This window comes from Mixophyes fleayi, chromosome 2 (assembly GCF_038048845.1).
Source record: "Mixophyes fleayi isolate aMixFle1 chromosome 2, aMixFle1.hap1, whole genome shotgun sequence".
NCBI classification, from domain to species: domain Eukaryota; kingdom Metazoa; phylum Chordata; class Amphibia; order Anura; family Limnodynastidae; genus Mixophyes; species Mixophyes fleayi.
In genome coordinates, this window is record NC_134403.1 from 244,557,278 (window position 1) to 244,582,713 (window position 25,436).

Genomic DNA, 25,436 nt, shown 5'->3' on the forward strand with positions numbered 1-25,436 from the left:
CACTGGACAAAGTACTACTGGACTCAGCAGGACAGAGCACTGGACAAAGCACCACTTGACTAAACTAATCAGCAGGACAGAGCACAGGATCTCAACAACCTCCCTCTTCAGTGATCGCAGGGAGAATGAAGATGGCGGCCGCGAGTGGGGCATTTATGACATCCGAGTCTCGCGAGATCCGACGCGAGACTTGGATGTCATAGCCTCATTTTGGATTCCTTTGGCGGCCGGAAGTACCCGAACAGTGCTCGGATCCCGTCGGATTAGCAAAATCCGAGCCCGCTCATCTTTAAAAATTACCCATTCCTCTAAATATCCAAAACAGCGCAATCAGAATCATTTTAGAACACACTTTCATGAGAAACCATCCAACATTTCACAAAATCTCATATACCTTGTTTTCCTTATCCCTTGCTTTGCCCTATCAACTTGATTTAAACTGTGAACTATACACAATTGCACAGCTTGAACCCCTTGTAAATAGCTTGGATGAATGAGTTTGTTGAAACCATATAGTCAATGGAACCCTACAGATGAAGAAAGGATCACTACCGAGTCCTTGGCTAAATTAAAATACAAACAGCTTTATTTGGCAGCTAAATTATTTGCTCTCCAGACATGAGTCAATAAATAAATCACAGTGAACAAACAAATTACACCCCAACTGCATCACATTATACCTCGATAGCAACCGTTTCACCCTATTCGACTTATTTAAGACTGACTTTGAATGTATATTTTCAGCCAACATAGCAGAAATGAAGTTATTTTTGTTCGTTTGATCAAATAATTATTCATTCACGTAGTTCGTAGTTATTCTCCATGTGGATCAGTGTTATGGCTGGTTTGACGAAATACAATTTTATTGTATTAGACAACACTGGGATTCCGAATACAAAGCAAAACAATGAAAGTTCTACTTATAACCCCAACCTCATTGGTGCATTTGATGAAATGTATAAGAGAGTCGATCATTGGTGAAGCTGAACCAATGCTGTCAGTCACCTGTAACACATAGATACAGACATCGTAATTTGTATTTTATTTATTGTGTGCATTTTACATATTGCAAAATCCAGCCCTAAATGAAATGAGAATCATCTTTTATGGACATGCCCGATAATGAACCTTTCGAGTTTAAAGTCATGCAGAAAATAGTTCCTCATTAAAATAGCTAATACACATTAATTAACTAATTAAAGCCCAACTTGAGTTTGGTGTTTTCTATGCTGTATACCTTAGCAGAAGGTTCACTGAAACAGATCAATAAACAACTTGCCTATTTTTTTTATTTTTACATTTTAAATGTAACTTATCTAATTTATTTTTTATTCTAACACACACTCTATGTAATTTAATCTACAGTTGCAATCCCATGAAAAAATACGGTATGTTCTTTCTCTATTTTTTTGAACACAAATCACTGTGGCAGGCAATAAGAGGAATCGTACTATTTATAATGTTTCCTTGGTTTGTTTCTTCAGTCTATTATTAGTGAGTTATAATTATGCACAGTGTAATATGTGTAACTACCATGGCAACCACAGTCACATGGCAATCACATGGTGCAGTGACCCCTTCTGAGCTCCGTCTGATCTTTGTACTGTAAAATTCTCCCCTTCCTCTTCTCCCCTTTCTGCTTTTTCATGACATGCTGAGAGCTCTGAGCCTGTGTGACTGCCAGTCATGTGTTGTACCCTCTAGAGAAATTTTGTTAAGGAGATAATGAATTGTAGAAGGAGAGCAAAAAATGACTGTTAGAATAATTCCTAAAATGTTTAAATTAAAATGTAATTTGATATTTAAATAAAATCCCTTCTATATGGGATTGATTATTTTAAGAATATACTATGTTTTGTCTTACAAAGATGTTCAACTAAAATTAGACACATACCATATCTTTATAGCATATACTCACTTAATAGATTGACTTGAAATGGATCCAACAAAATAGTGGAGTCTTGACATGCAGACATTTCTAGATCATACATATCTTGCCTCAAGACCCCTGTCACCAGCTCTGTACTTATAGGATACTTCCTGGCGTTTGATGGATGTGAAAAGTTCAGTTGTATAATTGCTGATTTGTTCTCACCCCTTCGAAAAAAAACACATACAAAGAAATAAAAAAATCAGCAACACGCATTTTACCAGTGATTTATAAAATCATTTTAATTTAAACACAGTTAAAAATGTGTGAAGTGTTTTGGATAAACAGTGCAATAAAAATAGTATGGAATATATTTTATTAATGGCCTAAACAAGGCTTTTCAACAATAAACCATAGCTTTGTTTTAGTTTAATTAATATAACACCAGTTAATACAAAAATCTACACTGGCACTCAATAATTCCAATGAAATAAGGAAAGGAGCATTTAGGTATCAGCAACCTAAGAGCCCAATATGTTCAACAAAAAAAACAATCCAAGGCTCCACTTCCAGATTTTAGGAAGAATTTCCCATTTTATTGCATGTATATAATGTTGTACATCGGATGATATTCAGCAATAAAATAGGAAAGTCTCCCTAAAATGTAGAAGTGAAACTTTGGATTGTACTCTGGAGACTGGGGTCGCTGCTACCAGATGTTTTTTGTTTTTTAATAATGGTAAGAAAAAATTTGTTTCAGTGGAAAAAAACACATTTGTACAGAAAGACAGATAAAAAGTCTTTTATTGCACAGTCAGCACCATGTTCAATATGTTTGTTTAAATTATTTAATTTATTATGTGCAGACATTGTGGGGATAATTATATAAAAGAGAAGTAAAAATGTACTAGTCTTACTACGTCTAGCATTAACTTTTTTGTTCTTTATGTAATTGCAAAGCTCCATTAGCACACATGTGCATACACACATATAATGAAATCATTTGCACAATTTTTATGTGGTAGTCATACATGTCATTCTCAATAATCCAACTACTATTCTTACACTAACCCTAATTCCACGCAACGCTAGTATAAAAATTAATAGAAAAAATATCAATTTAAATATATTTACAATGGACATTTCAGAGTTTTGTTACATAAAAATTATGATTTCTTAATATTTAATAGCAAACCTATAATTCTTTTATTAATTAAAAAAATACCAATAATGAATAAAAATGATTTTTTTGTTGTTTACAATGACCACAACACCTTTTTGCCATGTAACTATAATGCAGTACTTGGGCTGGTCATTCTTGAGCTGTTCTACATTACAGGGAAATGCAGCCTAACAATTCATTCAGTCGAATACCTATCATATATTCAATCAAATACATCATTCCTAGAATGAGGCAAGGTACATACAGTTCTTCTTTATGCTGCCAGCTAAAATCAGAGGTAAAAACTGTCAATATAGTGAGGATGGCATTACAAAGGAGGTGGCACGTAATGAAAGTAATAGATTACCTAGCGGTAAGTGAGAGTGGCTTTATAAAAAGCGGGCTGCACATTGACACTATGGTTGCCATTAATGCCTCACAGCACTGGGGCCATAGGTTCTATTTCCAACCCAAAGACAGATTAAGGGTGGGGAGGCACGTGCCCTCCTCTTTCAGGTGGCCACTGGACCAGGTACCGATTCAGAGCTCGCTGGAAACGTCTGCGTGACCACCTACATTTCTGCCTGATATAAAGACACTTAAAATTATCCCTCTTATTCTAAAAAAAAGCCCTGATTGTCCGGGACCTAAATAATGAACAAAGCAGCAGAAAGTAAGCTTTTCCTATGTTTCAGTGTGTTTCACCAGCCAAGTGCATGCTGGGGGAACACAAAGTGTAGTGCAACATGGAATCTGATGGATGAATCTGGGAACATGCTACACTGCTATAATTATGTTTGATCAGACAAGTAAACATAAAAAAAGAGAACGATATAATAATGCACATACTACTTTATTTGAACTATGACATTGTACAGTTAAAACCAAAATAAATTAGGGCAATGACCTTTTTATTTTATTTCATTTATGTATTGATTGTTTTAAGAATAAGAGTGGTCACTATATGGTGATGAAAATTAATTAACTTAGTTGATGAGCTCATTTACAAGTTAGTTATTCATATTTTGCAATCAAGTTGATGAATTCACTGATACGGTTTTATTTATTTTAAATTATTTTATGAGCTTTGGAATAAAACTGTTTTTGAGATTATTTATTTCTGTGTTTAAAACTCTGTATGAGCTGTACAATCCAACACCGTTGTTTTTGCTCTAGTGTGATGTATATTCTTATAAATGCATGGTCAGCTGCACTGACCACCAGGACCACCTCCATTCCTCTGCACAATTGGCTGCATGCTGCCTATTGCCATAGATGCGGTGCATGGCCATGTGGTTTACATAAGTGGTGCAGACTTTAACCCCAATCTCTACCTCAAGTGGTTCACTGCACATGACCACTACTCTCCTCCTCTGCTTCCTCGTTTGTCCCTCAGTCTGCATCTTCCTTTCCCCGCATGTCTGACTCTATATATCTGTGTCTTTGTCTCTGCATTCTGGGTGTCTGTCCTTTCTTCTCCCCACTTGTGTGGTTGTCTCCCTTCGCCCATCTTATCACAACTATTTCCCGCCTTCTTCTACCACTTGTCCCCAGAACCCAGTTTTCCCCTGTGCACTATCATGTCCAACAACATATACCTGACCCTGAGAATGGCAGGTAAGCACAATCTTCTGATTACTATTCAGTGGTTCTCCAAAAATGATTATAAAGTTTTGGCACATTATGGTTCCTGTTCTTCAAGCTGAAAACCCCACTAACACATGTGCAAATGGGGATTTTAGACACTGCCATTCAGGGATTCCTCATTGAAGAGTTTGCAAGCACTAAGAGGCATATTTATCAAAGGGTGAAAAGCAACGTTATTGCAACCTATCTAACTTATTTTTGAGGGTTTTATCCAGATCCTCCGATTCCCTCTCATAGTCTAAAAACATACTGGTAGGCATATAATGAATGTTTGAAAATATGTGTATGTTAGAGAATTTAGCTATAAGCTCCACTGGAGCAGGACTCATGTGAATTATTCAAAAAGTTAATCTGGAAAGTGCTGCACAGAACTAACACCATAGAATGGTGTGCAGCTGCAATGGGACCTGGAGATGAGGGGGCCCAGCAATGCCCTCTCAAGACCACAGCTCTTCTCTTCTGAGCATGTGTGGGGCCAGCCAATGCACAGTGAATTTAGCTAGAAACGTAGGGCGGGGGCCTCAGGCGGATGGAGGGCACTGCCATGCTTTCCACAAATTCTGCTATGGGACTCATGATGTCTGGTTCTTGTCCATAAAGTGATTTTGAGCTCTGTCTGTATGCTTAACCACCCATAATAGTATATGACATTTATAAAGTACCTATGGAAAATAATTATTGACGGCTGAAAAGAGGAAAGAGCTTGAATGTCTGTTATATTGGCCTCTAACACAGAACTTCAGCCTCCATATCTGCCGGTGAAGCAAAATGTACAATATTTCTTCTAACAGCAATGCACACATATATAACAATACTGAAATGTTGACTTACCCTGAATTAAACTCTACTGCGGCAGCAATAAAATAGTATTGCAGCGATGGTGACATTCGATAGACATTGGTAATCTGTAAAGCAAAATATTATACTTAGTTAAACATTATCAGGAAAGGAATTTTTAGGGCAGGACTATTAGAAGGAATTACTGCTCTGGCAGATGTCCCCTTATTGGACGAGGACCTTGCTCACATCTGATATCACCAGAGTTTGTAAAAGATTACCTTAAAATTCATTAAAATATCCTGCCCTTAAGTGGAAACAATCACATTATAGTTTTCAGTTGTATATACTTTGCATTAGTTGTATAGCCTATAGCTATTACACTAACTACTGCTGACATTTCATATCTGACTAAACAGCTTTTGGGTTACAAAAATGGACTTGAATCTTCTACTGCCTCGGAAGTGTTGCATCAGTACATTTACAGTAATTTCAACTATGTCCATTGCTCCATAAATTAATGCACAACAGGTCTGATGCAAATTGAGTACTTCTCCCATATAGACATAGACAACAGCATGTGGAGTGTACACTATTTCAAATACTTCTCTTCTGGGACTCCACTGGCAGTACTAATTGTACATTAATTCAGGTTTTACTAGGCCTTTCATAGAGGCCCCTACCATACTTCAGGCTCCCATGGTCTAGATTTACTTATCACTTTATACCTCATTCACAGTATTCAGAATCCTAAGAGCAGGCCAAATAAACCACGCCTTGTCCACCCAAACTCTGCCCCAAAATGGACACAACTCTACCCATTTTCCTATTAAGCCCCACCCCCTTGCCAGCCAGTGAATCAGGACAGTTGGGAGGTATGTCAATTAAATATTTTTTTGTAGAACTGCATTGGTATATAATGTGGCATACCCTTCTCTGAAATGAAGTTTCATTTGATATCCACGAATCCCAGAGACAGGAGTCTGTTACATTAAGAAATCCGGTGAATCTGCATGTGTTATTTGATTGTAAATCCGCAGACTGCTTTTCATCTTCATCAATATAAACATCTGTAACGAAACAGACAGAATTTAAATGTACACAAATGTCTAGGTAGGTCTTCTGCTTGCTAGGGTAAAACACAGGTATATTTATATCTGAAAGAAGATTTATTTAAAACCCTTTGATAACACAGTTGCTTTGATAATTTAGCCATCTAGTAACACTTGTAATATACTTTATGCATGATAATTAATTTGACATTATTATAGTAAGCAGTATTGCAACATACAATATTATTAATTAATGCAAATATGCAGATGAATAAGGTTTCCTAGTATATTTTATGACTACTTTATCTATCTTTTAAAGCTTAAAATAAACTATACAGATGAATAAAGTCTTAAAAGTGCTAATAAAATGGTTTATAGGAAATGTCTGTCCATCTTATATGGAGACATACTTTAAATAATGTGGCAAGGGGTGAGTTTGTTGGCAGGAGGCAATGCAATAATCTTCAGTCTCTGGTCCTCCACTTTGCAAGGATTTAGGAGGTTACAACTACTCAAGAAGCAGGAGAAAACAGTGGACTTTTCCTTTAAATTATATGCTTCTCATTGTTGTGTTTCAGCGTAACTGCTTCAGTTGTGCATTACACGTTTGAAATGAAAAATAATGAAGTGTTGTAAATCACTGCAACCTGTCTCTCACAAAATTTAGCAAGCAAAATAAACCACACGTAGATTTAGAGACACACCTTTACACATTGTAAAGAACTTACTGCATACTTGCCAACTCTCCCGGAATGTCCGGAAGACTTCCAAAATCCGGGAAGGTCTCTGGGACTCCCGGGAGAGCAGGCAATTCTCCTGCATTCTGCCAACTCCCTAGAGGGGATTTGCCTATAATCCTGTCATTTTGTGACAAAATTAAGTTTCCGTTGTTGGGGACGGGGCCAAAATGACATGATTGGTCGCGTCCCGCCCCCTCCCGCCACGCCCCCTGACCGGGATCTCCCGGACTTTAATAATTAAAAGTTGGCTAGTACGACTTAGTGACACACTGTAACATGCCTTTAACATTATAATCATGATTACTATTTGGTTTGTTGTGAATACAGTTTTTAGAGTATGTAGCGTTAAACATAACACACTAAAATAAGAAGTAGTAAAGCAATCTGTAAGTTATCAAAACATGTTGCATAGCTATCAAAACTGGCAAAATTATTTTAGTGGTACTTTTGCCCTGAATCAGAATTTATAGATTACACAATAATACAAACATATTTTTTATGTACAGTATTTACACTTGGTCGAAGTGGAAATATAGAAGTGGCAGTATGGAAAATGTAAGTGTATGGAATTTGATAGATTTATAATTAAAGCAGCAATAGAAGTGGCGGTATGGCATACCACAATATACCAGCCCACTTCCACCATTGTATTTAGACGAATGTTGGGTGCACATTTATAAGAATGCATTTGACATTTCTTAGCTGTATTACAGTTGAATATTGTACTTAATACATTAACACAAAGCTTAATAGTTATGTCATTTATATTTATTGATCCCTAGTGTCTGAAATGACATGCGTTTAGAATCTAACAATACTGTGTATAGCGATTGACGTTTTAAAGTGTCTTTCTCAAATAATATATATTACTCTGCGATGTTCTGTTTTTCTTTGCTATAAACACAAATCAATATTTTAAACTATTGCCATTATTTCACTGAATGTACCTTAGCGGGCCAAACGATAAGCAGAGGTGGAAGTAAGGGATAGAGGAAGCAGCTGCATACCACCTAACATTCCTTATTTACTCACACCATTTTTCCTGCCCCGATCCACCCAAACAATGCTACCAAATAAGGAAGACAAATCCCTTTTTGGAGTTCACCACGGTCCTGCCAAAATCTGGACTACTGGGAGGTATGAAACGGATTTCCTGCATGAGAGTATTTGCATGTGTGAACTTAAAAATAGAAAGTGTTTAGTAAGTAATAGACTCAAAATACATATAGATTTTTTCGCTATTGTGTTTCTCTTGGTATGCAGTGCTCTGAAAATATATGTAGCTATTAAGTTGTCATAGTTCACTTGTGTTCAGTACTCTAGAGAAGCTGACAAGTTAATGATCTTAATATCATTAGCACAAAAATTAAACAAACATTAAAATAATAAGTTCATGGACATCTTCCCGTTGTTAGGTTAGTACATTCAGCTACTTTAGGAGGAAATTCAGTTTACAATATGCAAAAACAATTAAAATGTGTGTAATATTGATATTAGTACTTTTATAGTCAATAAGACTTCTGTTGGGAGAGAACAGTGCTACAAGCTTTCTCCCTTTTGCTGAAGAGTCGTAATGTAAATGTGGTGGATAGTCACAAAAAGGACTGTTGGTACATGGATTCTGAAGCCACCAGACACTTCAGTTGTTGCAAGTACTGGTTTACTACACTAAGGGAGTGTGATACTATCACAGTCAGAGGAATCGGAAGCAAAATCCTAACAGCAACAGAAGTTGGGACAATTACAATCCACCTGACGATAAGAGATAAAACTGTAATTACAAATATTGAAGAAGTTTTTTTCTTACCAGATTTGGGAACCAATTTGTTTGACAGCTACCTGTTGCCAGCAAGTATATATCTTAGTCACTGAGGACACTTATGCAATGGCTATGAAACTGTGGCACAAGCATTTAGGACATCTTGGATACGATAGCATGGACACTCTGAAAGTGATGGTAACAGGAATGGTGGTGTATAAGTCTGATGAACCAATTTGTAAGAGTTGCATCAAAGGTAAATAAACTAGACAACCCTTCCTGAAGTCAGAGACAAGAGCTGAGGCACCATTAGCATTGGTGCACACAGATGTATGTGGTCCTATGGAAACTGAGTGAATTAGTGGTTACCACTACTATATGACACTGATTGATGATTACACGAGGATGACTCAAGTATATTTCCTTAAAGTAAAAAGCAAAATTAGGTGCAAGGTCAAAGAATACAAAACTCTGGTGAAGACTCAAATGGGTCATAAGCTAAAAGTTTTGAGATCTGATAAAATAGGAGAATACTTGAACTTTCTTACTGTTGACTTTCTTAAAAATCATGGCATTCAACATCAGGTGATTATGTCGCACACGCTGGAACAAAATGGTGCAAGTGAGCGTGCAAATTGTACAATAGTTGAGAGAGCACATACAATGCCGAGTGACATTGGCATAGAAAATACATTTTGGGCTGAAGTAGTGCAAGCATCAATTTATTTGAAAAACTATGCATGCACTGTTGCAGTAAAAGGCAAAACAACAATTGAAGCATGGTATGGAAAAAAGCCTGATGTCAGCAATCTTAGGGTGTGTTGATACATAGCAAATGTACACATTGCTAAAGAGAGAAGGTGAAAATTCCACTTTAAGATCACAAGACTGTATTCTACTTGGATATTGTCTTGAGAGTAAAGACTTGGGTTACTGTAAATAAGAAACACGTTAAATCCAGAGACTTCATATTTCAAGAAACAGCAACACCTAGTGCAAAAAAAGAAAGTAAAGTTTGAGAAAAAATAGTAATACTAGACATACCTACATCCTCAAATGTGTCAGAGACCTTAACAAGCAGCAGGAGACAAGAACTTCTGCAAGAAGCAATAAGGGAAAACTTTCAAGGACATACTGTGGGGAATATACCAACATTACGTTCTCAGAACCACAAAATATGCAAAAGGCAAAATCTAGTGATGAGTGGGTATAATGGGAATCGGCTGTAGAAATGACATCATTGGACGAAAAGGAAACCTGGACTGTTGTCAATAGGGCAAGTCATCATAAAACAATTAGAAACAAATGGGTTTTCTATAGAAAGCTATATACAGATGGATTGATTACTCAGTACAAGGCTTGTCTTGTTGCAAAGGGATTTACTTAAAGGTCCAAAATTGATTACAGGGAAATCTTCTCGCCTGTAGCAGGGTACTGTACACTTTGTTTAGTCATTTTTATATCTACAGTGCATGATTTGTTGCTCTACCAGTTAGATTTTGACTATGCTTTCCTAAATGGAGAATTAGCTGAGGAAATCTATATGAAGCCCCCTTAGCATTATAATGAGAACATATTTCCAGAGGGAAAAGTATGTTTATTAAAGAAACCTCTGTACGGCTTCAAACAAAGTGGCCGGGGTTGGTACATTAAACTTGACACTATGTTGATTGACAAGGACTTTGTACGTTCAGAGACTGACCACTGTCTATACCACAAAATGATAGAAGTAACGCTGTTCGTTATTATTGCAGATGACTTTCAGATTGAAAGACTTGGGCCCTGCACATTACCTGTTGGGGATAAGAATTGTGCAAAATTTGAATGCTGAGACTGTCAAATTAGACCAACAAGGTTATATTGAGTCTGTGCTTCTAAAATTACTGGATGGCAGATGCTAAACCAGTAAATTCCCCTATTGGTAAGAGTACAAAATTGATCAGAGATATGTCACCAACAGGTGAAACTGAAATGGAGGAGATGAAGAAAATCCCCTATCACAATGTATTTGGAAGTTTGATGTATGCAAGTGTTGGAACACGTCCTGACATCACGATGAGTCACGGTGAGTGAAGTGAGTTAATTTGCAATAAATCACCAGAAAACAGCACTGGATTGCTGTTAAGAGAATTCTCAGATACCTACATATTACAAGTTCGATAAATTTAAAGTTCTCTTTAACCAAGTCTTCAGAACTGGAGATTTTCTGCAATGCGGATTGGAGAAGAGATGAGGATGATCATCGCTCATATACTGGCTACCTGTTTGGATTGGCGGGCGCAGTAGTAAGCTGGGCAAGTGGAAAGCAGCCTACAGTTCCTCTTTCCAGCACCAAAGCTGAGTATACGACTTTGACAGAAACAGATAAAGAAGCCTTATGGATCAAGGAGACTTTGTGTGATCTATACCTTTTAAATGGAGTTGAGACTATCAACATCAATTGTGATAATAAAGGTGCTATTGACTTGTCACTAAGTATGAAACCTCATGGCAGGTATAAGCATATTGTAATTAGACATCACACTTCATACAAGAACTTGTTGAGAAAAGCGTGAGGTACGTTGTAAGTGAGCCATCATCATCATCATCACCATGTATTTATATATATATATATATATATATATATATATATATATATATATATATATATATATCGCCACCAATTGCACAGCGCTGTACACAGAATATTTGTCATCACATCAGTCCCTGCCCCACAGTCTAAATTCCCTAACACACACACACACACACACACACACACACACACACACACTAGGGTCAATTTTGTTGGGAGCCAATTAACCTTGAGTGCAGCTGATATTCTCACAATATGACTTGCTTCACAAGTAGTGATCACATGATTTGGAAAATGTGGTCTGAAATTTTATGTAATTTGATGTTTTGTTTGTTTTGCTGACAGTATTTGATGTGTTAAGCCCATGTTTTCGGTTACAGGAGAACTACATGAATGTTTATTACTCTTAATGCACGTGGTATCTTCTTGTGATAGGAAACATCTCTAAGCGAGTGAGGGTGTTGGGAGAGAACAGCACTACAAGCAGTCTCTCCTTTACTGGGGACTGGTGGCGCAGAGCCATCTGGTCCGTCTGTATGGCAGGAGTGAAGTACCACCGGGTCCTTTTCATTCTGCACTACTGCTCATGTGTGGACTCTCTTCTAGTTCTAAGCTCTCATTGGGTATATCCGGTCCCTGTATTTACTGCATAGGTGACAGTACATAACTCTAACTGTGTGAGGGACTTACCTGGTTGCAAAGCATCCAGGGCGCCCCTTGGTGCTCAGCTGGTGTATCCGGCGGCGCCATCAGGAGCAACCAGGTCAGGGAGCCTATTAGGGCTCTCCGCTCGGTCATTTGAATTTTGGCACAGCGGGAAGCCAATCAGGGCTCACTGCAGTGTCAAACAACAACGCAGTGCCGTCGTCAGTGGTTAAGGAGAACGGACGTTGCAGAACCGAAGAAGAGAGAAAGAGGAAGAAAGCCAGCAAAGAAGACAGAAGCCGGCGGACGGAAAGTGGAGGCAGAGAGCCCTGGTCAGGGCTGAGAGCGACTCTGCCTCCTGAAGACACGCCGGGGTCAAGTACAGAAGACAGCGGCAGAGCCTTGAGGATGGGGCAGGTGGGGAGACTCCTGGAGAAAACCCTGAATACATCAGTGGAAGGTAGGGCCCTATTGGGTAACACCTCTCCCGGGCCCTCACCCGCATTTCTTAACATATTCTTTTAATAAAGTCTTTCTCTCTTACTGTGGCACCAGAGTGATAGTTTCGGGTACCAGGCCCCTGCAGCATTCAGGCATTAGGCCTGTGGCACCAGGTTGGGCATAAAGTCTCTGTTATAGTTCTGTGCACTAGGCCTATTAGTTAGTCTGGGTGCGAGGCCCATTTCCTTGGCAGGACACCAGTCCTTATAGAGTCTAGAGCTTTGGTAGGTACTTTCTGTTGATTCTTGAGGGTATCAAGTCAGGCGTAGGAGCTTTGATTTTCAGTCCATCTCCGGCATTAATACTGTGTTATTAAAGTAAGGGTCGTGATAGAGTATTGTGTACTGTTGTGTGGTTGTGTTTTGTGAGTCTTTTTGCAGGTGCAAGATGTCCCCATTAAAGGTAGGCTCTTTTTTCCTGTCCTCTCCCTTGTGTTTTCTGTTCAAGTGTGGGATCAGGGTGTTAAATAGCATAACATACTCTCAGGGTTAGATACACCTTAGATAAGGGTTTTCTGAGACAGTGATCGGGTACCCTGTTGGCAGTGCAGTACACCCCTCTTAAATTCCGGGGGTTTTACCTTCGGTTTCACTTGGGTGCTTGACTCTGAGTTCCGTCAGGGTCGCCTGACAGTTCCAGTTCAGGCGGTGGTACCGCTGGGTTGGGTGTGTCCAGCTTGAGTTCTGGCAGTGGCCACTGACGATTCCGGGCGGCGGGGGCACCTTTCTCAGTGGCGTGCTGTTTACATGGGCCCTGGTCTGGCATCTGCAACTTTGTAAGTGTCCCCTAGTGAGGAGACAGTCTCCTTGGTAAGGCTTGGGTTTTGGGTTTAGGGTATGTCCAAGGGAAGTACCGGCTGGTGCTCCTTTAGGAAGAGGGCGAGGGCTTAGGCAGTACACCACATACCGCTTCTAGCAGGTTGCGCTGTCTGTTGATTAGTTGTTGTAGGTTCAGGACGCCTGTTGTTATCTAGTAGCATTTTGTAGGTGATACACTATAGTCTCACGGTTAGTGTAGGTGATCAGCCCCTCACTTATTGGTGAGCACAGTACTTGGGTGGGACCATTCCAAGTCCTGAGTATTCGCAGTGCCATGTCTAGGCCTAGAGTAAAACGAGGTGTCAGCAGGCATGAGTGAGTGTCTCTGCCCCTTGTCATGGCTTCCCGTTAGATTTCTTCCCTAAGCGTCAATGAAGGTGGACGTACTGGAGAGAGAGGACATTAAGGTTGGCTTTCCTTTCGATTGGTCGCAGACAGCGCGGTGTGATCCATAGTGTTCCCTCGGGATCGGGTGAGTAACTGGGGTTTAAGGAAGGGGATTGTAGTCTGTGCGGCTTTGTCTCGATTGGCACTCCTAACAACTGCACGGAGGTGCAGAGTCGTCTTCCACGCTGTGTATATGCTGAATAAGAGAGCCGCATGGATGAGCAGTAAATAACTCAATGAGACTACATATATACCTGTGCCTGTGTTCCACAATAGTGCTGCTGCATACATCTGTTTTATCATGTATCCTGTACAACTGTTAATTCAGTGTATCCTGTTATAATAAACCATACACCTGGTTAAGTTACTAACTTGTGGATTCACCTTCTTATCACATTCCGCTGACACCTGTTACAGACATTTTCCAATAGGTTATCACAATAGCTTCAGCTACCATTTTTTGGTATCATGTGAATAGGACTGTGTTTTTATTACTACTTAATTCACCTTTCAGTGCCTGCTGTACATAAGTATTTGGTAAGAATCTCAATGTATTTTCTTATCAGCAATCTTGAATGCTCTGTGCCTGAATACATCCCTCTGTTTCACCATTGGCAAATGAGATTAACCAATCAGGAGGCCTATTTCCCCACAGGCATGTCCTTATCAGTGAAGTATATAGCAGATGATTAGGTATAGATACATTGAGCTAGAGGAGGCTAGGGGCTAGATTTACTAAACTGCGGGTTTGAAAAAGTGGGGATGTTGCCTATGGCAACCAATCAGATTCCAGCTGTCATTTTGTAGAAAGTACTAAATAAATGAAAGCTAAAATCTGATTGGTTGCTATAGGCAACATCCCCACTTTTTCAAACCCGCAGTTTAGTAAATATACCCCTAGGGCTTTTTGGAGGCTTATGGAGTGTGCCTGTAAAAAAAATCTGGAGTACTAGATTATCAGTGTTCCATAAAATAATTGAACGATTACTGCTGTTTTCTGGATTAAACTGATGTTGGTTTGATATCATTTTAATGCTCCCACTGAATCTTCCTGGTAGCCAAGCAGAAGGGTCTCATGGTATATTACAGAATGTTTGTTGCTAGGATAGCAGAGAATTTCTGTATGAAGTTAAATTTTACTTACTTGAATATAGTACAAGACTGATAATTGTTACTATAATGAGCAATAAAAATATAAGGGCTATCCAGATCTTCGGTTTCTTGATAATGTTCTTATTGCATTTTGATCTAACAGTTTCCTGCAAGAAAAGATAAAACACAGATTAATGGTATCGTGATTTACGAAGGTATAATTCTGAATATGTGATTCTTTTATTCACCACTATCATCTCCCTCCTCATTGTGGGCAGTCCAAACCCAGTAATGATTGCATTCTAAGTATAGGGGAATGAAGAGACAGACTCAACAGGCATTATTATGGTGTAGTTTATTTAGTTTTTTTGTAAGTTTTATAATGTCACTGGATTTTTTAGGATCATTAAAAGGTTCTAGAAAATATAATTTGTCTTTTTAACTGGGGCACCCAAATGGGTGGGCCGCACATGCACTTTTAATGTCTCCCCTGCAGACAGAGAACTACATCTCCCAACATGCAGTGGGGAGGAGGAGCTTGTGAAGGAGTAGTTAAAACTTACAGCTGGAATTCTGAGAAAGACTCAGGGAGACAGACATCCTGAGGGAGTTCTGATGAGAGAGAGCTGAACATAGGTTTGAGTGAAAGTGAGATCCTAGAGGGGAGAGACGCAAGGGGAGAGTGGAAGAGTCTTCCCAGTGAGAGCTTATCGGACACCTGAACAGAGAGAAGACATCCTGGATTGAGATACTGGAGACCAGTGGGGATAAGTAACCCATGTTACCTTATTATTGATTTGCTTGTACTGAGTATTGTGTTACTAGTCAGTTAAGGGACAGGTGGGGAGACCTGAAGAATATTGTATAATACCCTTTTGCGGGACTGCGATATAACTGCGATATAATAACAAGGGTGAAGATAGGGACAGATAGTTAGGGGATAGAGACTTTAAAACTGACAAAAAATTCCACCAAACTATTTGGCATTATCTGCTATCTGTGGAAAGCCTATAACTGTGTGTTGAGGGACCAGCTTTTTATTAAAGTGACTGTATGCTTATGCCTAAGAAGAGAGGGAGCTAACTAATAAATGCACCAATGTGGCTTTTAAAGACCTGCCTGGTTGTCACGAGCCGCGGCGGTACTCACAGCTTCCTGCGTGCCCCAGCGTCCCGGCCGTCACCATGACGACCGGGACGTCACTTCCTTCTAACTCCCGACCGTTGCTGAGGCAACGGCCGGACGCCCAGCAGTGTAGCGCTGCGTCCCGGCAACAGGGGACAGCTGGGCGCGTGCACAGGGAGATCTAATAGCCTGCTGGCTATTAGACTGTGATTAATTCATTAATCAGCTCCTGGAAGTATTTTCAGAGCTAGACTCTGATTGACTCATCTGTACATTTAAGGCAGTGAGGTCTGCATCCTCACTGCCGGTTATAGCGTTCTGTCCTCAGTCCTGCTGCCTGTTTGTGCTATCCGTTTGGTTCCTGCTAGCTTGGATTTGACTACCCGTGTTTTGACCCCTGCTTGTTCTTGGACCTGTGACCCTTCTCTTCTGACCTCGACCTTTTGCCTGGATTTCGGATTTTGCTTCTCTTCCTGTGTGTCTGACCCTTCGCTTGTCTCTGGATTTTTGCATCTGTGCTTGTGACCCTTTGACCTAGGATTCTTCTTTACTATTGCCCACCGATCAATCCACTCCTGGGTACTCCTTTAAGCCAGTATACGTTACTCGACCCTCGGTCGGCCCGCAGCCCAGTCTGTCCCCACCACTAGGGGCTCCAACGAACACCGGGCCTTCAGAGTAGTCCCCGAGTTTCACTGTACTGGCTTGGGAGTTCCTAACACTGGTGTGGTAATATTTATTTTGTGTGTGCCGGTGGTCCAATGGTGTCTCTCTGGTGTTGCTAACTGTAGGACACTACCCCACAAAGGGCCTACAGTCCTTAGACCAAGCTGCAGGCACTGCGCAACACTGAATACATGGTAAGTCGTCCATTCGCAGACAGGACACACAAGGTTGGTACACACACCATAGCAGAGCAAAGGGGGTGTTACATAACATATCAAAGACAATTAATGGTGTGTATTATTGAAAATGGCCAGCTGTGTTACAAAAGCCCTTTTTTGTGTGAGTGTGACATCATTGAATCTGCTTTTCACATCAAGTTTCTAACTTTTGAATTTACGTAAACTTTGGCTAGACAATGGACAGAGCAGGGTGTAGGTAGTAAGTAGTCACAGATTTCCTCCCTAATGCAGCCCAACATTTTTTAATAACAAAATAATGGCTTTGCAAATCTTATATTTAAAATAAGGAAAAGTTGAGGGGCAATCCTAGCATCATTCCTTATAATCAAGAGTGGTTGCAGGGCATTAATAGGCCGGACCTACACTTGTACTGGTGTAAACTAGGACTTTGAAGCTTAGGAAGCTGTGTGTGGGACAAACAAGGCACTTCATGTGTAAATTAGAGATGTTGACTGACCCCGTGTTCTGGTTTTGGTTTGGGATCTGGATTAACTTTGTGTTTTGGTTTTGGTTTTGGCAAAACCGTCCTTGTGTGTTTTGGTTTTGGATCCCGATTTTTTTTCTAAAATTCCAGGTTTTTTTTTGCTAAAATCACATATTTTTGCTTTTATTTCCATCTCCATTATTATTAACCTCAATAACACTAATTTCAAGTCATTTACAGTCAATTATGACTATCTCACATCTCACAATATTATTTTCATACACTTTCAAAAAAAGACTGCAGTAACCTGGCTGGATGCTAAGCAGCAGAGCAATGACTCAAAGTGCAGATTACAAACACTTTGCGCAATACTGATGAAACAGCAACAAAGTGGAAGGTAATACATATACACGTCTATTTAGATATCCATGCTTACATTACTGTGGTTTTACAAACGCTACAAATGGCTAGACAACTGTTGTCAGGATTTAGATAAAAATAACTCCACACATCAGAGATGGATTTTTTGGTCTTATGCCCAGGCATGACAATGGCCTTCTTATCACATGCAAGAACTGCTTTTACTGGTGCAGGACTTACACAAACAACATCATCCTCATCATCAACATCCTCATTAGCGCCCTCATCAGCTACACAAATATCCCCCTCATACTGTTGCAATTCCAAAGTTGCATCTTCAATTTGCGCATCACCAGCTACACTTGGGCTGTTCATGCACATATCTGCAGAAATGCTGAAAAGGGCCTTCTTTATGGGTACACTATCAGACAGGTTCGGATTACACATAGCACTCGTGAATAGACTCTCCTCAGGGATTTATGTCATTTCTGAATCAGAACATACATTTTCCTCTAATGTCTTACTATTTTCTTCCAGCTTGGCTTTTACACGTAAAAGTATTTGGACACCACATTTGGAGTCCGAATGACAAGGTCTTGCTTGGTCATGACTGACCTTACAAGAAGATGCCTCAGTGACTGTTGCAGAACTAGCACTCATAGAGAAAGGTGAAGGCCTCATTCTTTCCTTGCCACTGCATGTGTAGAATGTCATGTTGGCAATTTTATTTTTTTATGCAGATAACTTTGCCTGGATAACAGGTCTTTTTTCTTGGTCTTCAAGGAAAAAGGTGTTTTTTTACATTTTTGTTTCTCTGACACTATGCACTTTAACATAGGCTTTAGCAGATGATGTAGAGGGATCACTATCATCATGACTGGTGCCAGCAGCTGCTTGGTGCTTCTGGTCTTCTGTGTACTGCTGTGAATCCATTTTAATAACACAGTACAATGTGACTGCAGATTTAGAAGACCAAGCCTGCCAGACCTATTATTTCTATTTCAGCAATGACAATTAGTAATGGAGCAATGGAGCTCTCCTTTTTGTGTTTTACCTATATAACACAGTACAATGTGACTGCAGATTTAGAAGACCAAGCCTGCCAGACCTATTATTTGTATTTCAGCAATGACAATTTGTAATGGAGCAATGGAGCTCTCCTCTTTGTGTGTAACCTATATAACACCATTCAATTGGACTACAAATTCAGAAGACCAAGCCTGACAGCCCTAGTATTTAAATTTCAGCAATGACAATTAGCAATGGAGCAATGGCGCTATCCCTCTTTGTGTGTTACCTATATAACACAGTACAATTGGACTGCATATTCGTAGGACCAAGCCTGCCAGCCCTAGTATTTCAATTTCAGTAATGACAATTAGCAATGGAGCAATGTAGCTCTCCTCTTTTTGTTTTACCTATATAACACAGTACAATGTGACTGCAGATTTAGAAGACCAAGCCTGCCAAACCTATTATTTCTATTTCAGCAATGACAATTAGCAATGGAGCTCTCCTCTTTGTGTGTAACCTATATAACACCGTACAATTTGACTGCAAATTCAGAAGACCAAGCCTGCATGCCCTAGTATTTCTATTTCAACAATCACAATTAGCAATGGGGCAATGGAGCTCTCCTCTTTGTGTGTTACCTATATAACACCATACAATTGGACTGCAAATTCAGAAGACCAAGCCTGACAGCCCTATTATTTCAATTTCAGCAATGACAATTAGCAATGGATTAATGGAGCTTTCACTCTTTGTGTGTTACCTATATAACACAGTACAATTGGACTGCAAATTCAGAGGACCAAGCCTGCCAGCCCTATTATTTAAATTTCAGCAATGACAATTAGCAATGGAGCAATGGAGCTCTCCTCTTTGAGTGTAACCTATATAACACCGTACAATTTGACTGCAAATTCAGAAGACCAAGCCTGCCAGCCCTAGTATTTCTATTTCAGCAATGACAATTTGCAATGGAGCAATGGAGCTCTCCTCTTTGTGTGTAACCTATATAACACCGCACAATTTGACTGCAAATTCAGAAGACCAAGGGGTAAATGTATGAACATGCGGGTTCTTCAACACCCGCGTGTTCGGTGATTAAATTTCAAGCGGCGCTGCATTGTAAAGTTTCCCTTTACAATGCAGCGCCGCTTGAAATATAATCGCCGAACACGCTGAACACGCGGGTGTTGAAGAACCCTCATGTTCATACATTTACCCCCAAGCCTGCCAGCCCTAGTATTTCTATTTCAGCAATGACAATTAGCAGTGGAGAAATGGAGCTCTCCTCTTTGTGTGTTACCTATATAACACAGTACAAGGTGACTGCAGATTTACACCAAGACTGCCAGCCCTATTAATTGTATTTTAGCAATGACAATTAGCAATGGAGCAATGGAGCTCTCCTCTTTGTGTGTTACTTTTATAACACAGTACAATGTCAATGATTTAGAAGAACAAGCCTGCCAGCCCTATTTCTATTTCAGCAATGACAATTAGCAATGGAGCAATGGAGCTCTCCTGAATGTCACTGGAGACTTTGAAGAACCCTCCTCCTTCTTTTCTACCTATGACGCTGCCCAACTGCACTAGAGACTGCTAAGAACTGTGCTACTCCTTCTGTGTCCCTCTGTTAAATGGCACTGGATTGCTGTGGAGGGCGGTACTTATAGAATCCAAAACTCACATGATCCGACGACGTCACTATGATGTTTTACCTCGTTTTCAATTCCGAGGGTGTGCGAAAGTACCGAGCCGACTTGGCTCGATACTCGGATCTGCTGAGTTCGAGTGTGTTCGGTTCTCGGTGAACCGAGCCTGAGCATCTCTAGTGTAAATGTGTACAGAGGAATGCAATCTATTTAAAATATTAAAGTGACAAATCCAAGGGTTTCTGATGAGCCCTTTGGCAGTGATTAAGAGTTGCACGTAGATTTACAACTTGCACTCATGTAAGTATGCACAGACTCAAATTAAATACATTAATTTAGAATTTCATTATGCCTAGACATTTCCCAGCTTTAAATACGGATGTAACTGAAGAGCTTGTTCAATGGCATAACTACCACAGTTGCAGTCTGTGTGGCAGCGATGGCCTGGTAATGAGAGGCAGGCGTGTGTGGAAGAACAGAGAGCGGGGGTTCTTGGAATGGTGAGTATATGTGCATCATTGGACCCACCGATTACCCATATGCAACTGTTCAATATCCGCCTGAACAAGATAGAATTTGCATGGCAAGTGTAGAACAGCTACTTTGTGTAGGCCCAAAAAATCTTCCTACAAAACACACATTTCAGACATAACGCTAACACAAAATATGTGTGCAGCTCAGGGGAATGTGGTTAACTTAGGTTTCCACACCCTTACTCTACTTGCACATGTCCCTAAAAGTGCAAGGGGCCGCAAGTGTTAGATATGCACAGCTCAAAACACTGGCATAAGTTGTGCTTATGTAGTGTGACAAATTTTTCAAACTCTTAATTTGGCCCTTTGTGACTATTGTGTTTCACATGAAGCAAGAAAACAGCTAAAAAATATAGCATACTTAGAGATCCTGGTTCTCTGTGGCAAGTGTCTGCTGTTCACTTGGACAGCTGTGTGGAATGTGGGTCAGACCATTATTCTGGAAACTAGAATATACAATATTTGTCAGCATTTTGGGCTGACCCACATTTTACACTGTTGCCTATGACCATAGAAGATGGATGTTTGCAACAAAATCAATAATCCTTGTCCCTTTAGTAGTTTGTGAAAGGTGTTCTTGTGTCTCATTGGTAGGGCTCCCATAATGTTGAAATGTAAAACATATATTTTTGGAACACCCATGTTACATCAAACATGCTCAGGCCATAAAGATTCCCCATACTTCATCATAAAGACAAAGGGACAGTTCAGGGAAAACTGGAAGCTCTGCCATTCTGCTCCAGGGGAGGGTTCTGTCCTTGCTGAGGACAGATATATGGAGCACAATGATAGAAAATAGTCATCTGAACAAGCCCTAGCACACAAATGCGATACAGAATTTTTGTCCCTTTTCTTCCTTGAGATATTTAATTCCGATATTAGGGTGAATACAGTTACATGACAGGATATTGGCAAAGTTACTTTACTGACAGGCCATAGAAACACAGGTAGGCAGCGCTTAAACATACACTATATGGAAAAAATATATTTGGCCACACCTGTTAATTATTGAATTGAGGTGTTTCAATCAGACACGTTGCCAGAGGTGTATAACATCCCTGCTGGATATTCCACAGTCAACTGTAAGTGATATTAATAGAAAGCGTTTAGGAACAACAGCAACTCATTTACAAAACGGAAGACCACATAAAATCACAGAACCAACGCTCTGCAGATTCCATAGCTGAAGAGTTGCAAACTTTCACTGGTATTAATGTAAGTACAAAAACTGTGCGACAGGAGCTTAATGGAATGGGATTCCAGGGCCAAGCTGTTTGCTAAATTTAAGAGCACAACAACCAGCTGCAGTCAGTGTCTAGGTTCATTTAGAGTTGGACATAACCCCAATTTTGTTTGCATAAAACATGCATTTCCTTACTGCCCATGTGCACCAAAAATGCATGCACATACATCCCTAGCTAAATTTTTGTTTGTTCTAGATTTGCACACCTTTGCACCTGGACTGATGGAACAGGGGTGGACAGGCATAAACTGAGTACAGTAATGGCAACATAATTAGAGTTGAACCCATCTACACATAAGTCTTTTTAACTGTATATCTTGTGGGTACTCGACAGCTGGGGCAACAATACAGAATGATGAAGAGGACTATCAACACCACTTTATACCTGCTTCTGATTGGCTGACTACGTATTGACTCCTCCATTAGCATTGCGGCTATATTATCTCAAGTTGTGGTCCTATATTTATATTGACGTTGATTTGAACTGCAAGTATCAATGTTCCTATTTGATTTTAATGGGGTTAACAGCAGATGGCTGAGGTATTTTCTTTTGCCCTTATTAATAGCTACCCAGAAAATATTCTCTCATGTATATCACACTTCACTACATTATTATCTTTTGCATATACGGGGTAGAATTTAGACCTAACAACGTGAGGCCCCATCCCTACACTTGTATGCCTACACATACTACTGTTTTTGATTAGGACACAAACTTCAGATATTTCCGACTCAACATACCCATGTAAGTACTCTTTTTGTTTTTCATACCTCTTTAGCTGCATATGTTCGGAGAGCAAGAGTGTTCAACTCTAAATGAGGACCTGAATGTATGGTGCACCACCACAGGTAGACATCATGGGCCTGATTTATTATAAGTCGTATCTTTGTGGCCTGAACATGCACATACAATTACGTCTGTGTGTACTTTAAGTTGCACGTATCTTAAGATACGTTCAACTCAAAATACTGTGTACAGATGCGGAGGAGGCTGCCCTTCTGTCTCATGATGTGGTCCCTTAGTCACTATTGTTTGTTGATCACATGTGATGACTAGACAATAACACCTTACACTACAGAAAACATTAAAGAGCCCAGAATGGGGGAGGAGTTTTGTAATGCCCAAATCCCCCCCACCTTGGCTCCAAGAAACTGGGGATCTCTCATTTGAAAAAGGATAGTCCCCTCTGTCAAATGATGTGTCCCTTAGCAGTTATTTTCTGGCGCTCACCAGACAATAACACTCTACACTACAGAAAATGTTAAGAAGTCCAGTGATGGGGGTTATAATTAGAGATGGTCACTGACCCCCGTGTTTTGGTTTTGGATTCGGTTTTGGATCTGGATTACCGTCGTGTTTTGGTTTTGGTTTTGGTTTTGCAAAACCGCCATTGCGTGTTTTGGTTTTGGTTTTGGTTTTGTTTGGTTTTGTTTTGCTATTTTGTTGGAAAATACATGTTTTTGTGCCTAAAATAACCCAATTTAGTGCTCCAACTGTTTTAGAGATAAGTAATCTAATTGTTGAGGTAATAAATCATCCAAAAAAACTGTTTAATTCTTCGTTGGTAGGCCTTCATTTATTCTACACACAAAACAGATTGTCTTCCTCTCCATCTATGCATATTGGCAATGCAGCCATTGTCTTTGAATCTATATTACACCCTACACTTATAGTTAAATATGTAAAGAAATGGAAAAAGACAGTTTGCTTTCTGTCTCTATAGGCCCCCTCCACTTTTTTAAAAAAACAAAAAATTCAGCCATTATAGACTGTACAATATTAATTGACATGGAGAAAGCCAGTTTGGTTTCTGTCTCTCTAGGCCCCCCTCCACTTGTATAAAATACCAAAAAATCCAGCCGTTATAGACTGTACAATATTAATTGACATGGAGAAAGCCAGTTTGGTTTCTGTCTCTCTGGGCCCCCCTCCACTTGTATAAAATACTAATAAATTCAGCCGTTATATACTGTACAATATAAATTGAAATGGACAAAGGCAGTTTGGTATCTGTCTGCATCAGATCCTCTCTCCACTAGGAGTAAAATAGAAAACTATTCAGCCGTTATATAATCTAGAATATAAATAGAAATTGAGAAAGGCAATTTGGTATCTGTCTGCATCATAATCATCAACATCATCATTAGCGCCCTCGTCGCCTACACAAATCTCCCCCTCATCCTCTTCTAATTCCAAAGTGGCATCCTCAATTTGGGTATCACCGGCTACACTCGGGCTATTAAGGCACACATCAGCAGAATGCTCACGATTAGACATCCCACTGTTGGATGGACTCTCCACAGGGATTGTTGTCATTTGTGAATCAGAGCAAATATTCTCCTGTAATGCCTCACTGTTATCTTGCAGCTCGGCTTTGACGCGTAACAGTAGTTGTGCACCAATTGTAGGCTGGGTAACTTTTTGGGATCTGCCACTAATAGCCAAAGGTGAAGGCCTCATTCTCTCTTTGCCACTGCGTGTGTAGAATGGCATGCTTGCAATTTTTTTTTTATCGTCACTTAACTTTTGCTCAGTTACACTTCTTTTTCGCTTCAATACAGTAAAATTTTTTTGGGTTTTTGTTTTTTGCACTAATTTGAAAACACTCTGTTGTTTGACATCGCCTTGGCCAGATGACGTACTGGGAACACTAACATCAGGACTGGTGACAGAACCTGGTTGCTCATTTAGATCATATGTGGACTGCTTTGAATCCATTCTGAGCGCAAACCACTGGGGAGTGCTAAAAATTATTTAGTAGATTCTGCTGACAGTTATGACTTTTGACAGCCAGAAATATTAATGCACAATTAGGGAGGACACCCCAAAAACACTGAGGAGTGCTAAAAATTATTGAGTAGATACTGCTGACAGATATGACTTTTGACAGCCAGAAATATTAATGCACAATTAGGGAGGACACCCCAAAAACACTGAGGAGTGCTAAAAATTATTGAGTAGATACTGCTGACAGATATGACTTTTGACAGCCAGAAATATTAATGCACAATTAGGGAGGACACCCCAAAAACACTGAGGAGTGCTAAAAATTATTGAGTAGATACTGCTGACAGATATGACTTTTGACAGCCAGAAATATTAATGCACAATTAGGGAGGACACCCCAAAAACACTGAGGAGTGCTAAAAATTATTGAGTA

At 39.8% G+C, this 25,436-nt stretch overlaps 1 protein-coding gene across 1 annotated transcript in view; it reads right to left on the reverse strand.

The window, feature by feature from the left end:
- Nucleotides 1-564: 564 nt before the first annotated feature.
- C2H3orf52 (chromosome 2 C3orf52 homolog) overlaps nt 565-25,436 on the reverse strand; it is a 29,278-nt gene continuing 4,406 nt past the window's right edge. The window contains exons 2-6 of the mRNA XM_075195724.1: nt 15,075-15,189; nt 6,387-6,526; nt 5,511-5,584; nt 1,919-2,097; nt 565-1,005 (exon numbers count right to left, since the gene is read on the reverse strand). Of these exons, the coding sequence (XP_075051825.1) occupies nt 998-1,005; nt 1,919-2,097; nt 5,511-5,584; nt 6,387-6,526; nt 15,075-15,189 (516 nt within the window). The 3' untranslated portion in view covers nt 565-997. The remainder of the gene's footprint in view (nt 1,006-1,918; nt 2,098-5,510; nt 5,585-6,386; nt 6,527-15,074; nt 15,190-25,436) is intronic.